Here is a 16,148-nt window from a genome sequence, read left to right on the forward strand (position 1 = left end):
TTTTTTTTTTTTTTTTTTGCGGTATGCGGGCCTCTCACTGTTGTGGCCTCTCCCATTGTGGAGCACAGGCTCCGGACGCGCAGGCCCAGCGGTCACAGCTCACCGGCCCAGCCGCTCCGCGGCATGTGGGATCCTCCCAGACCGGGGCACGAACCCACGTCCCCTGCATCGGCAGGCGGACTCTCAACCACTGCACCACCAGGGAAGCCCTCTTTAGGATATTTAATAAAAATATTTTCAATAGATTTTTTTAGTTGAACACTAAAAAAAACCCCAAACTTTCTGAAAGTTTGAGTAACTACTTAAATGAAAAAGGTCTTATTTATCATTGACCTCATCAGGACCTCGAAACTCTTCCAGCTACTGAAAAGTATGCTGAATGGCTGCTTCCTCTCTCTTGTCAGAGGAAACATAAGAAAAAAAATGATAACAGACTTTACTACTCTGGGCATGTTAAGTAAAATGCCCATTTTTTTCAAAATGTTAACCAGACTCGAGATGAGTCCTGAGGTTTTGACTCCTAAAAAAATGCTTGGAAACTTGGGAGCTACGGATCCATCCATAGGGCTTCCAAGCACTCAGGGCTTCCTGGCAAGAATGGGCCACAAAGATCTGTTTTGCACAAAGTTACTACTCAGATTTAATTTAGCAGAACTGAAAAAAATTTTAACCACAAAGCTTACATTTAAAAGGAGATACATGTGGGCTTCCCTGGTGGCGCAGTGGTTGAGGGTCCGCCTGCCGATGCAGGGGACACGGGTTCGTGCCCCGGCCCGGGAGGATCCCGCATGCCGCGGAGCGGCTGGGCCCGTGAGCCATGGCCGCTGAGCCTGCGCGTCCGGAGCCTGTGCTCCGCAATGGGAGAGGCCACGACAGTGAGAGGCCGGCGTACCGCAAAAAAAAAAAAAAAAGGAGATACATGTAAACTGAATCTAAGAAATACCCTAAGGAAGAGCAAAACACTTTGTCTCCGAGAGGGGAATAGCAGAAAGAACCCAAGGAAGTTAAAAAAGTTGGCACCGATCATACAGTTCTCAAGGGTAGGAAATAATAGTATTGGGTTAAAATTATACTGGAATTTTGGATATGAAAAGGAATTTACAGGTCTAATCCAAATCCCTCAATTTATAGATGATGAAACGTGAGGTCCGTTTATTCATTCAACAAACATTTATTATGTGCCTACATGCTCAATGCTGGAAATACAACAATGAACAAGACAAGACATGGTCCAAAGAGGGAACATGACTTGCCCAAATTCACAAAGCAAGTTAGCAACTAAACGGGCTGTTTGAACTCAACTCCAAATTGTCTAATAATATACAATCTTTTCTGCACCTGAAAATACTCTTAAGCATTTGATGAAGGAGCTGTGCAAAGATAAGATTTTCATATACAATTGATGTAATAACATTCTGTAATAAAGTATAAATATGTTTATATTATATTCAGAGTGTTAAAATCTACATAATGAGTTTTTTAATTAGCAAATGAAATGGTAATTTCCTTGGAAGTGCTTTCTAATTTCTAGTTTATAAGGTATTCCATGTGCAAATTCTGACAACCCAAATTTTGAAATTTTTGAATATGATTTCTGGTTGTACAACTATGACCCTTACTATATTCTGGCTGCTTTGAATTCCAACTTTCATGCAATCTGTGTTCTAATATTTTAGTTATTTTCAGTAAATAACTATTTTAAAAGATTCTAACCAGGGCTTCCCTGGTGGCGCAGCGGTTGAGAGTCCGCCTGCCGATGCAGGGGACATGGGTTCGTGCCCCGGTCCGGGAGGATCCCACATGCTGCAAAGCAGCTGGGCCCGTGAGCCATGGCCGCTGAGCCTGTGCGTCAGAAGCCTGTGTTCCGCAACAGGAGAGGCCACAACAGTGAAAGGCCCTCATACTACAAAAAAAAAAGTCTAACCATTAACCAGTTTACCCACCTTATTCATTCATAGCTTAACCAGCGTGGTAACTTTAGTGTATGTAATATAATCAGAAATACAGCTTTTAAAATGTCCTGCATTGGAACTTATTTCTTATTTTTTGGCAGCGCCACGCAGCATGCAGGATTGTAGATTGTAGTTCCTCCACCAGGGATCGAATCTGTGCCCCCTGAAGTGGAAGCCCAGAGTCCTAACCACTGGACCGCAAGTGAATTCCCTTTTTTAAAAAAATATTTATTTTTGGCTGCGTTCGGTCTTCGTTGCTGTGCGTGAGCTTTCTCTAGTTGTGGCAAGAGGGGGCTACTCTTTGTTGCAGTGTGCAGGCTTCTCATTGCGGTGGCTTCTCTTGTTGTGGAACACAGGCTCTAGGCACACAGGCTTCAGTAGTTGTGGCGCATGGGCTCTAGAGCACAGGTTCAGTAGTTGTGGTGCATGGGCTTAGCTGCTCCGCAGCATGTGGGATCTTTCAGGACCAGGGATCGAACCGGTGTCCCCTGCATTGGCAGGCAGATTCTTAACCACTGTGCCACCAGGGAAGTCCCGAATTCCCTTTGATTTTTTTTTTTTTTTGAACTGACTTCTTTAAAAGAAAACTCATGAAAAAATAAATAAATAAAAGAAAACTCATGTACCTCATTTCAAAATGAAAAATGGCACCTATAATAGGATAATAAAAGGGAAAATAAGAGTTTGGAACCAGTCTTTTGTTGTTGTTGTTGTTGTTTGCTGATTTAATAACCCTAAGAAAGCAACAGGGGAGTTCTCTAACATAGGAGAGGATAGGAGCCCTAACAGAAGCAATACTGCAGCCTCAGAGTTCTTTAATTAAAACAATCCAGGGCTTCCCTGGTTCGAGCCCTGGGCCGGGAAAATCCCACATGCTGCGGGAGCCCACGAGCCACAACTACTGAAGCCTGCACACCTAGAGCCCATGCTCCACAACAAGAGAAGCCACCGCAATGAGAAGCCTGCGCACCACAACGAAGAGTAGCCCCTGCTCGCGGCAACTAGAGAAAGCCTGTGTGCAGCAACAAAGACACAACACAGCCAATAAATAAATAAATAAATATTTCAAAGATTGCTAAAAAAAAAAAAACACCAAAATCCAAAAGAAAAGGTGTTGTAACTTACTGAAATAAAAAGGTTTTGAGACACTCCTGATATCTGAGATATCCTGATTGGATATTCCAACACCTCTGAGAATCAATAGTGGGGAAGATGAGGGGATTTATAAGCTACCTCTGCTATACTACCAACATTACAATATGGAGCTCTAAGGTTGATTTTCCATCCTCAGACTCTACAAGGCTCTCCTACTGCTGCACTTGTTTCCCCTGGCCATTCACTCCCTGTTATTATTTGTGCTTCCTCCCTACATAATAAGCTCTACGGAGGACAGGCACTGGATACTATCCATCTCTGTATCTTACCTTGAATCACAGCATATAGCTGATATTCAATAACTGTAAAATGAAACCAGAGATGGTAACCAGAATTTAAAAATTGGTAACACCTATCCTAATTCGTATATCCACACTCTGAAACTAACTGTAATAATAAAAATTAAAACTACATCAGGAACATGTGGCTCTACTTCAAATATCAGGGAATCTTAAATGGCAGGGCAGGACTAAGAATTTTGAAAGGTCTAGTTACACAAAAACCCACGGTGCATGCTGCTCTAAAAATATCAACCACTTCTTTTTAAACAGGAAAAATCAATTTCAAGCCTCAGATAATGAAAGATAGAAGAAAATTGTCAGAAATAAAGGAAACATTAAGTGGAAAAAAAATGACAAGATAATTTTATCTCTGGATTAAGACTTATTTTAATATACATAATGTATAGTACTTCATATAATTTATTAATGTCATTTTCTATAGGACACTGTAATTAATTCAGTGACATCAATATTGACCTCATACAGACAAAGGATGAAAGCTGGGTTTTCTTGTGTACCAAATACAAAACATGTGCTGAAGAGTTATCACATACAACAATTATAAGAGATCAACTTTAAGGATGACTGAAGTTTACAGTAGTTGCTTCACACGGTTCTCCCTCAAGACTTGGATGTCACCCAGTGTTGCCATGCTTGTGCAAATGCCATCTCTGGCTTTCCTGACTACCTCCTTTTGCCAGCCCCACTTTTGCCTGTTTTACTGCTGCCACTGCTAGATTTGCCAGATGATTTTGACGAGAAGAGTCTTGTCATGAACTCAGAAACATCAGGCAATTCATGATTGGAATTCAGCATATTCATTGACTGCTCCATCTCCTGTGGGAAGACAAAGCACAATGATATGAAAGGCACACGTCATTTAACAACTAACACTTCCCTTAAGGAAGGAGGAGAGAAATAGAACAGGTAAAAGGTACTGGTTCTGAGCAATGATGTAATGTCATACCCAACAGCATTTCAGAAACCATGTTTCATGCCTCCTTTATATCACTAAGCATTTCAATCCTTAGTAAATGTCCGATAAGTGTTGCCTGGGGTTTGATTCGGCTTATGTTTTTATAAAGGGCATTTTCTCGGATAATGGACATATGTGATCATATTCCTGCCACCTTATTTTGTTTTCTGATCAGAATGCTTTCTTATTGTTTTAACAAGTGTTTTCTTAAACTCATGCTTTTTCTAGATTCATATAACCAGAACATCAATCTTTAACCATGTATCAAGGTATCAGAAAAGTCTGGAAGGTAACTGTAGCATTTCCAAGACTTGATTCTTAAGGGCCATAGTAGTAAATCTATGAATACTGCATGACTTGGGTGACCTCAGTTATAGCATCTAAAGCAAGCAACACCAATGTTAAAATGTTACAGTCACTGGCAGGGCCTAAGGACATGGCACTTTTATTTTGAGGTTCTTTCCTCCCCCATACTGAGCCAACAATCTATAAAGTATTGTTCCATTTTTGACAATATTAATGTAATGTCTGCTTCATTTGAATTATATGTGACATTCCAAAAGTGAACTTAAAAGTGTATTAGTTCGGACATGAAAAAAAAAAGCAAATACTCTATTATCTATTATTTAAAATTGAATTTTTTGTTCAATTATTAGCTTGGGCTTTCTCCCCAAATGTAGAATATATACATGAGTTTTCAGGGAGAAAGCACCTTTACAAATATGACCAGGAAAGAAACATTATGTTAACATGCCCTAGTAATCAAGAATTAAATGTTTATTTTAAATATAATAGGTCTTGAGTCCCCGCAAAAATATATCATCAACTCTATTTTTGAACCTGTTCAATTCTGAAGCTCTTGAATGAACAACTTTTTACACTGCTTACTATATGCAAAGCATTTTGCAAGAAATGAATTTTTAATCCAATGTGACTTCTAATGTTTCCTTCTATTGATACCACAGAGAGTTAACTGCCTTAACAGATACAAGGATATAGGATGTACACTTTCTGACCAACACTGAGGCAAAGATGCCAAAATTTAGCAATAAAACATTTTGAAACATCATCAAGTTTTCTTTTTTCATGAAGCTTTTTCTGCCATTCCAGCTTGGGATAAGTGTCTTACCTTCTACAGAACTTAATCACCTAGTACCTCAGCAAACAATTTTTATTTATGTATATCTTATTTTTCCATTTAAACCCACACATGCGCACATACACACACACACACACAATCCTCTGATGGCAAGAAGAGTGCTTTATAAATCCATTCTACTTATTACATTTAACTGGACTATGAGCTTGTTGACAACAGGGATGACATATAATCCATTTTTGTATCCCCTGTATCCAGAACCTAAAAATTGATTAATAAATGTTTATTCAGCGATGAATAAAGTGTAAATACATATACATTAAATACAACAGAAAAACCTGGAATTCAGGAGATATCTGTTGATGGTTTTTGGGTGGAAGAATAGATCATTTTTTTTTAATTCTGAAGATTTTATACGGAAGCAAATATTCAAAAGAGACAAAGTGGTGGCACTAAAAATTTGAAGCATCCTACTTGGCAACTCCTCTGCCCTTTGCCAAACAGTATGATCTTGTGGTAGACAGTGTGAAAACCACTATTCTATTTTTCTCCCTTGGTCTATCCAAATTTCTTCTGTGTGTCTGAACACATAAATTAAATGTGTACTCTGAAGAGTTTTGTAAAGATAGATTATAAGAAGCTACCATTTTGCGAAATATTTGGATTAGGTATACCAGAATTATTATGCTTTTCAACTATTAAACAAGCGAGGTGCAAAGAGGCAAGTACTAAGCAGAATGTTTTAACTATATGAAGAGACCCAGGTTTTTATCAGGCAGAACCAACTGAATTTATCTGGTCCAGTGGAAACAATTAATTAAATGCCAGGAACATAATACTGTATCAACACAACCTGTAGATGAATTTGGCTTGATAATTAGGATAAAGCTGAACAAACCCAAGCCATTCAGCCACAACGGACAGACCAGGCATCAGAACATGGTTCAGTCATCTTACCCGCCTCATGTCAGGATCACTTGTGTTGACCACTTTGGGCAGAAGCACAAATATCAATAATGGAAGAACCATCATCATAACCTGTGAAAGAAAAAAATTCAGAAAATGTTTTTCCTACTTAACTGTAGAACAAAATCTGCACTTAACAACCAATGATGGAATTAAATATTGTAAACAGAATAAAACTAGCAGCCAAGACTTCAATTCTACTGAACGAGCCCTGGTGACAGCAAGGTGCTTCTCAGTATCTGACTGTTGTAATATAAGAGTCTTACCTATAAGTGTGTGGACTTTATATAGACACTTGCTTCACATCTGTGCTACCTACCATTTTGCAGAGTTTAGAGTTTTATCTAACACAAATAGTTTGCAAACTGAACTATTCATTCACTTTCTTCAGTCTGCAGTCTGGCATTGAGATTGGTGATCCTGATGGCCAGTTGGATCCACAAGTCTTTCCAGACGACTTGTGGTTCTTGGAGAAAACACCACATCCCCCCTCTAATGTACAATATACCACTAGGCAACTACTATAGCAGACAAGTTTTTAAAAATGACCTAGGAGCTTCTACCACTGCATACGTTCCCATGGAATTTCAGAAACAAGAACATGGAAGATATTTCTCAATTAGCTTTGGAGTCTCATCGCTAACTTCACCCATCCACTCTACCCTCCTGCCTCTTTATGCCTAACTGCAGATTCCAGCTACTAATTTATTCCTCTCAAAGGATGTACAGCCTGAAACATCCCTATTTGTGTTCTAAATAGCTATCAGCAAGAAATATGATCAACATTTAAATAATTCTAAGGTAATAATTCAACTTTCAAAAACAGCAAAGAAAAAAAAGTCAAGCTGTTTCTAAATATGCTATTAGTATTTTATATTAGTGGATACCATAAAATCGTTTCATGAAAATACCAAGTACTTAAATTACTACAGAATAACTTCTCTGTTCATAACACATTAAAAAAAAAAGACTTTGTAAAAACCTTACTTGTGCCATCAAGAGGGGAAATTTATTCAATGATGGCACATTCATCAATGGACTAACATTCAGGTAGTATGATGAGATAGCTAGCTCCATGTGTGACTTACCACATACTCTTATTCTATTTTAATTTTAAACCTAAGTACTTATCTAATTTCTGCTGCACATTTCAATGTCAAATCTACTGTGCCATTCTCACTACTACCTTTTTCATTATGTATTCCCAAAGCTACTATTTTCATGAAATTCATGAACTGTTCACAGTAATCCTTTGATCTAACAATCTGACTCTAGCTTTCCTTTCACAGGGGTTAGAATTTTTCAACTGCCTGGAAGCAAATTACAGATTAGTAAAGATACTTTATTGTAGCCTGATACATACCATTGGGTTCATCAGAAAGTCTGTCCAGCCCCAAGATTCCCTTTTAATAAAGTAAGAAGGTGGGCCTGAAGATTTCATTTGGAGAGGATAGGGCAGTCTGACCACTTCTGATGTTTTGATGTAATTCACATATCTCGCTCTGATAAAGCAACATGAAAAAAGCATCAGTAATCCTATTAAAAGCATTACTAGTTAAAAGAAATGCTTATATTAGCAATGCCTTATAATTACCTTTAGCTTTTTCCAAAATGCTTTGGCATCTAAACTTTTGATCTTGAAAATCTGATCAAAGTAGCTTTATCTGTATGTCTAAAATACTTAGCAAAATGTAGAGGGAGAACACTAGATTTGGAATCAAGAGACCTAGTTTCTGGCTATAGCTCTGTTATTACCTAGGCCTGTGGTCTTAAGTTCTTAACTTTTCTGGTTATATCAGAAGTTCTCCTGGAATTCTTCTAGCTCTAAAGCTCTTTGATTCTATTTAATAATAAATTTATCTTGTTATAAATATACAAAAATGCTGGAATTTTTTTGATTGTCTGAAACATGCATTGTTGAGTACACCTAATTTTAAAGGGTATTTTGCAAGAAAAATTTAATGATTTAAGAAAGTCCTGCAACAGTGCCATAGGTAACATTACATTTTTACCACATGCCAGTAATTTTAATCACCCATGTTTAGACATATTCCAGTTTACTTTTTGAAAATTGCCTCCCCTATTTTTTCTATCATTTCCTTCTGGAACTTCTATTAGATACATGTTAGACCTTTTCATTCTTTACTCCACATCTTGTTAAATTCTCACTTTCACAGTGTCCTTTCCTTTATCTGTATTGCTTTCTGGGTAACTTTTCTGATCTGTCTTCCAGCTCATCAAACCTCTGTTCAGTTGCTTAGCACATCCACTGAGTTTTGTATTCGAAAGCATATACTGAGTGTAAAAGTTCAATTTTATTCTTTTTTCAAATATCTATAGCTTATTTTGGTATTATGGTAAAAGCATTTCTTTTATTTGTTTAAAGCATTTTAAATATACTTTAAACAATTTTATAGTCTATATCCAATAAGTCTACTAACTAGAGTTCTCAGAGGTCTGATTCATCTGCTGACTCCATGTACATTGTTTTCTTGGGTATTTTATAAGTTAAGTAGACTTTATTTTTGCATGGTTATGCATTTGTCTCTGCCAGGAGTGGGGGATTATGACCAGGGGCCATCTTATTAATTGTTCAGATTGGAAGTTTCTGGATCATGCAAGGACAAATTCATATCCAAATTTCAATGAGGGTGTGACTATTCAATTTTCAGCATAGATTTTTCCCTCCAAAAGCCAGGGAATCTGATCTTTTGGATTTCAGGCCAAGGGTCAAAGGGGGAACCAAGTCTTAGATCTAATTCTGACTCCAAGCATGCCCAATGCTTGCCTCCCACCTACACACTAATAAAATCTAAGGCTTTTGGTGAGAGAATAACAAAACCCCCAGGTAGGAAAGTAGTTTACAGTTTATCCTCTGAGGATTTCCCTTACTTTTTTGGGAGCTATACATTTAAAAGGAAATGTTTATCATGCTTTACCCAGCATTTCTAAAATTTTTCATTCTGACAAAATGTCAGAAATGTAAGTCTCACATATATTTGAAATTAACTTATGCATGCTTACAAAATATTGGTCAAGAATATTAGTATCTTATATGCATCCCTCTTTGTTCTCTACTCTGTCCTCCCCAATTATTAAAATGATAAGGGCCTTGTTTTTTTACCTATGCTTCAGGCATCCAATCATCAGGAATGGATCTGAGAACATGAATCCAACTGCTGCAACCAGTCCTTAAATACTAAAGCAGGAAGTACTCTTTACCCAAAGTGAAAAAGCAAATAAAACTTTATATTTAGAAAAATATTTCTAATTGCTTAGACTACTTTATTCAAAATTCAAAGTAAAAAGAACAAATAAAAATAAATTATGTTTTTTAATCGACAAGTATCCCCCTTTAACAACTTGAATTCCCGCCAGTATTGTTTTGTTTTGTTTTGGGGGGGGGCAGGCCACGCAGCTTGTGGGATCTTAGTTCCCCAACCAGGGATTGAACCTGGGCCCACAGCAATGAAAGTGCAGAGTCCTAACCACTGTACCCCAAGGAACTCCCAGTATTTTCAGTATTTTTAAAAAACTTTTAAACCTATATAAAGTTCATATGGTAAATCTACAAACCACCCCCATCTCCAAGCTTGCAATTCTAAAATACATTAAAAGTCATAAGTCCTTTACAGTTTAGATTTTAACATACTAGAGTTTTATACATATATTTTTAAAAACTTTTATGCCTCTAAAAAGACATGAGAAAGTCAATAGCTAATGTGGTTCAGTTACTTTGAAACAATCCATTTATTACATCAAAAATATTTATAAACATATTTACAAGGTATTACCTTTAATTCATGCTCCACCTTGCTCTCAATAGCCAATAGCAAGAAATATTAGCATTTGGACAAAGAATATTCTAAGACAATTTAATTTCATAAATAGAGGGGAAAGTAGTTTGTTTCTAAAGAACGTGATTTTAGTAGCATCACAGTATTGGTTTTGTAATAATACCAAGAATTTAAATTACCACAGAATAACCATCTCTGTTCACTACACACCCTAAAAGAGGAAAAAGAAAACTCTGTCAACAGGAGCTGACTTCACTGGACTAATATGCAGCTGATATTAAAGGATGACGCAGCTCAATATATGACTCACTATTTTAATTATAGCATATTTACACATTACATTTTAATAACTTTCAACGACCAAAAAAAAAAACAAAGGAAGAGGGAAAGCATTTTAGGAGTAAACACTAACCCAAATATAAATATTACAGTACTAACCGAACATCTCTCTTATGTCAGCTCAATTTGGGGTCTCTACAAATTAACCTAAATATGCTAGGCACATAACGAAAAGGTCAGTAGTAAAATACAGCTCCTCTAACCCCCAAATTATTTTTGCCTTTGCATGACCTCTTCTTCATTACTGCAACATGAAGTAATTCTGTGATAGCTCAAACAAAGAAGAGACATTACCATTTTAAATTGTTTGGTATTTGTCAATTACACCTCAATAAAGCAAGCAAGAAAACTGCTTCCTATACTTCCGGGTCAGATTAGACTAAAGAGAGCACTATTGGCATGAGACTTATAACAAATAAATAAATTGGGGTTATAAGAGCATAAGACTGAATCTGAACACTGTCGACATCTACACAACTGATTCTAACTTCAAATGGGTTTGTGGTATTACAGGATTAGAGCCTGAATTAGTCCAAAATTCTTCTCACCTTGACTTCAAAGCCTGTGTTCATCTACTTAGAACTTCTGAAACTTTTCCCTAGTCTTCCAGCCTCTAATACTGTACTTTTCGTTTTTTTATTATGATCCTCACTTTGAAGTAAACTCCATGATGTAATCTACCATTTTCCAAAGAAATACTAAATTTCCATTGCACACTAAATGTTCCAGACAGGAAAAACTATAGAAATTTCTAGATCAACATACTATCAAATAGATACTAAGAGGTATCATCAAAATATCCCAATGACGAGTATTTTCAACTTAGAAAAGTTAAATTATTTCCAACTTTAATAATCACATTTCAATTAAAACTTTCACACTGCTTTTGTTCCTATTGTAAGTAACCCTACCTCTTCCCTATATAATCATATTAGGAGCTTTAAAATAAATATTAAGCCAGAGTAGGAGAAAGTTCAACTATACAATATTATCAATGCTCAGATTAGAACAATATAAGGATGTTTTAAATATTTAAAGGAATACCTGTAGTTTAAATAGGAAACTTTCCAACCTTAACTATAAATTCTAAAAGGAATATATATAATGAGGTATTCAGTAGCCTAGCCTTTGGTAAAAATTAAATCAGTTGTCCTCACCTCATTTTGCCTTTTGAAGTGATATCTACTCGGACAGGATCAAACCTGTAAGCTGGAGAAATAACTTCCACTACATAAGATCCAGAAGGTATATCATGAACCACAAAACTCCCATCTGTCCTGGAACAATGAAATTATCATATTTAGTCACTTCTGATCAATAGCTTATTCTTTTCTTACGTTTTAAACCATCTGTTAACTCCCAAACCAACACCTCCCAAAATGACAGAGTAATTAGCAAAAAAAAAACCCCAAACTGGCAAGAGTTGTTCCACATTTCAGCTTCCATAGTTAACACTGCACGAGTTCTGAAAACGCCCCAGACCATTCCACAGAGACATAGAAAGTACTTCTATTCCTTCTGTGACATAGAGATGACAGGTGACAGGAGCACAGGTCCAATTCTAAAGCCATGTCTTTATTCCAGGGAATGAATAATATATGTCATTCCTACAAGATTAGGGGTCCAATTTTGCAGATCCCCTCCAACAATTTCTTAATTTAAAATGGCCTTTTTTCCTAGTTTTAATTTGCATTTTCTTTCCTTTTTTTCTTTTTTACGGAAAAGGTAATTAAGTACTGTTTGTTCCACTTGTTACAAATAGTTCCCATCTACCTTGGTTACTTCTTTTTGGGTATGTAGAAGTTTAAAATGTTTATGTAGTTAAAACCATCCACCTTTTCGTTACTGCTTTCTTCTAAACTTCTAGACTTAGAAAACCACCCCATCAAGAACTGATAATTTCATGTTCACAGACCAAAATTAATTTGTTTTGCTAATGAGAAACTGCCATTCTGAGGAAAAAGAAGTTTCTGTTTCAGGAGAACAAATGGTTCTAAAGGGACTGACTTTATCAGAGAATTGCCAGTCTCACAATAATGTTAAAATAATGCTCCTTAAATCATTAGGCTCTTTCACAGTTAAAGGAATAGCTGATTCTGTCACATCCGCAATGTTTACTAAAAAGTTAGAGGAAAAAGTTCCTTACTACTTCAAAGTACACACTGAGCTGAAACAGAATCGAAGTGCAAACATCAAGTTAACTTCTTCCTGAGCAGGATGTCTTCTGTTTGCCCTTCAGATCATTCTCCACCCTTCTCTCCCCACAGCAGGAAGGGAAGAAAATGAGCTTAGTATACTTCCCGCCCCCCCCCGCACCTCTGAATCCTTGTTGGTTATTATAGTTTTCTATTAACTTTTACTACTGGAAATGATTTAGAAGTAGGAGTTGACCCAGGGGAATCTTTGTGTTCTATCCATGTTCCATTTGGAAATTTCAAACCTATCTTTTCCTTGAGAGCCAGGATCAATCAGCCTGGCAAACACCATGACTACCCTGGTTAATCCTTTCATTAAACTTTCCTTGAATTATTCTAATTATTCAGTTTCTTGATGGGACCCTAACTTAATGAATTTCAAAACGTTTTCCTAGGTCCAGAAAAAAGAGAATTAAGTTAATTCCAGCACAACACAAATAATAGCAGAACTAATGGCGTAAAGAAAAAGGAAATATGTTTTTCCTCCTAAGGTAAATATTTTGCTTTAAAAGATAACATAGACATTGTATAACGAAATTTTAAAACTTGGATTTTAAAATGTACTCTACAATACAATGACCTTGTTGGACCCTGATTTGAAAGAACAATCACATAAAACTATTTCTGAGATAAGTGGGAAAATATAAAAATGAACTGGGTATTAGATGATATTATGGCATTATCATTTCTTTTGTCAAATCGACAATGGTACTGTGGGGTTTTTTTTTTAAGTCCTTATCTTTCAGAGATACATAGTAGTGTTTTTACAAGTGAAATTATATTATGTTTAAGATCATCATATTTAAATATTCCAGAAAGAAATTAATGAGGTGCAGAGGAGATATAAAATCAAACAGTAAATTGTGATGGGTTCCTAAGCTATTCTGTTTATTTTAGTGTATGTCTGTAATTTTCCATAAGAAAAAGTTCAAACAATTACAGTACATAATCTTACGTATAGTACATAATGCATAGCACATAATTTCCAAAAACTGAAAACTACCTAAGTGCCCCCAAACAGAGGACTAGATAAATAAATTATGGTTTACATACACAGTGATGAGAGCAAGAAGTGGCATGGGAGTCCTCAGTTGAAACTCCCCTGATCTCCATTTAGCCAAGTCCCAAGCCACCTCCAATAAGCATAAACATAGTCAAAATTGCATGTTACTTATGCATAACAGGTACAAGACAAATTACCTATCCCTCTTCCAAAAAGGTTGCCACCATAAGCTCTTCATATTAATTCTCAATTAACCTTTCTACATACAAATGAAAGAACATGAAATGGTATCAGAAGCTGCTCACAAAACATTAAATGAAAAGAAAAAAGGTTACAAAGCACTGTATATTGTATATTACTATTAAAAACGTAGGTCATATAATTCCAAAGAGATACAATAAAATGTTAAGGCTTGTTATCTCTACTTTGTTTATATTTTCTTCAATAGACATATCACATATATATTATTTTCAAATAAAAATAATGTTTATTTTTTAAAAGCTGTATACTGCAGAAGAAAAAAAGAGGTCAAATGGTTAATTATGTCTAATTTTCTAAAGTAATGAGAATTTTATTATTAAAAGTTCATTTATTAGGGTAAAATTTAAAGAATGCCCTAATGCCATATTTGTAATAATATACAGCACTTTAAAAATGATTGTAAGCTTGTCACTATTTATTAATCTGAGGTTGAAATTCTCATTCAAAGGCACCTGGATACTCTGAATATTTCCAAAACAGATTTAGAATTAAATGTCCACACTTAAATTGTCTGGTTTTCAGATACCACTTGCTGGTATACAAACCTACCAGAGAAATGCTTCCTTTACCAAATGAATTTTCAGTTCAAAGTTTCACTTTCCAAGCAGCAATTGAAAGATTTAAAACATTATACTTGTGCCTAGACATCTGAAAAGCAGGCTGCTGCAGAACTGGACTGCAAATAAATCTACCACGTCTTTTAATATAGGCTCAAATCCTATTTCTACTAACAGCTAGAAAGGACAGAAGGGAGTAAGCAAGCACTGTAGAGTCTCACATAAATGACAACAGTGATGTCGCAAATCCCTCCATGAATTCAAGTGTAAAAAAGAAGAACAATCCCACCTCCAGGCAAAAAAGGCGCTTTGATTAGGGACTTCAGGGCCCATTAATTTTAAAAGCAGCAACATTAGCCTCCCAGTCTGTGTCATCACTAAAAGCCCTGTGGGCTTTGAGAATCCCCACTTGCTTAGTATCTTTCTACACAACATGAAGCTACCAAAAGACTGAAATGAATGCAAAAAGGGGCCAGATTCCAGGGAAACCAGATGAGATGCAAAAGAAAGAATGCAGCAAAAGACAAATAAGGGGTCCATCTGTGCCCAGGGCCCAGGAGTGGTCGCCCCCGTTCAGGGCCAAAATGGAGTTGAAGATAACCGACTCCACTGCTCCGGCCCTGGCACGAGCGCCAGCCATCCTCATTCCTGAGGTATGGGACCGGGAAGGGGAAAGCGTCGACTGCCTCGCAAGGGTCACCCTCGGTCAGCGACGTCGTCAGGTCTTGACACTCAGCTCCCCTACGGGGAATTCCCTCCCGGCTCCCAACCCAACCGCTTTCGCGCTGCCCTCAGGATGCTCACTTAAGAAAGCCGACGTGCTCCTCTCCGTCTACCAGCACTCGGGCCGCCGAGATCCAGTCCTGGGGCTTCACACCAGGAACAACCGCACGCCCCTCAATCTTGAAGCGATCTCCGATACTGACCCCACTCCCTCCTGAGCCCTCGGAGGTAGCCCCAGACACCTCCGAGCTCTGGGCATCCCTTGAGAGCATCAGCAGAAGGAAGGAAAAGAAGCCCCACACAGCGACCGCCATGACTGCAGCTCTCGGCGGTTAGGCCGGGAGCCCCGTAAGCCCTCCCAGTCTCTCGCCGTCGCCGTCTCCGCAGGCTGATGTCGTCATCCCTGCGCGCCGGGTTCGGGCGCCAGCTGTGGGCTTAAACCCGAGCGCAGGAGTCTTAGCTAATCCACTTGATAGGCTGAAGTGTTGCGGATACCCCCGTGCGCTCCGGGTTGGAGTGCGGTGTGAAGAGTACCGCCCACAAGGTGAAAGTGAGGTGTGTGTTGCTGTGGCCGCCGGGGGGCTGAGAACCTCACGCGAGTGAAAGATGATTAAAACCGAGAGGAACGAGGATCTTAAGTAGCGTTTGCAAACGAGGCGCCGACTTAGGTAGAAACAAGTCCGGAAGAGAGCGTTTAAAAAGCTTCTCGATTCCCCAAGACGTATAAGATGAAAAGGCTTCCGCTTGTGTTTGAGGAGATACCACCTCTGCATAGAAAAATAGCAGGAAAAATACGTTAAAAATACGTAAACTGTTTACTAAGGGCTGCGTCTGGTGAAAAGGG

General features: G+C 37.6%; 1 protein-coding gene across 1 annotated transcript; it reads right to left on the reverse strand.

Moving 5' to 3' along the window:
- Positions 1-3,754: 3,754 nt before the first annotated feature.
- EMC7 (ER membrane protein complex subunit 7) lies at positions 3,755-15,706 on the reverse strand. Its single transcript, XM_007462522.1, has 5 exons — positions 15,386-15,706; positions 11,723-11,842; positions 7,793-7,931; positions 6,421-6,501; positions 3,755-4,225 (listed from the first exon to the last, which is right to left on the reverse strand). The coding sequence occupies exons 1-5, from the start codon at positions 15,616-15,618 to the stop codon at positions 4,073-4,075; spliced, it is 726 nt and encodes a 241-aa protein (XP_007462584.1). The 5' UTR covers positions 15,619-15,706; the 3' UTR covers positions 3,755-4,072.
- Positions 15,707-16,148: the final 442 nt, after the last annotated feature.

Source organism: Lipotes vexillifer, unplaced genomic scaffold (genome assembly GCF_000442215.2).
Source record: "Lipotes vexillifer unplaced genomic scaffold, Lipotes_vexillifer_v1.1 scaffold164, whole genome shotgun sequence".
Lineage (NCBI taxonomy): Eukaryota > Metazoa > Chordata > Mammalia > Artiodactyla > Lipotidae > Lipotes > Lipotes vexillifer.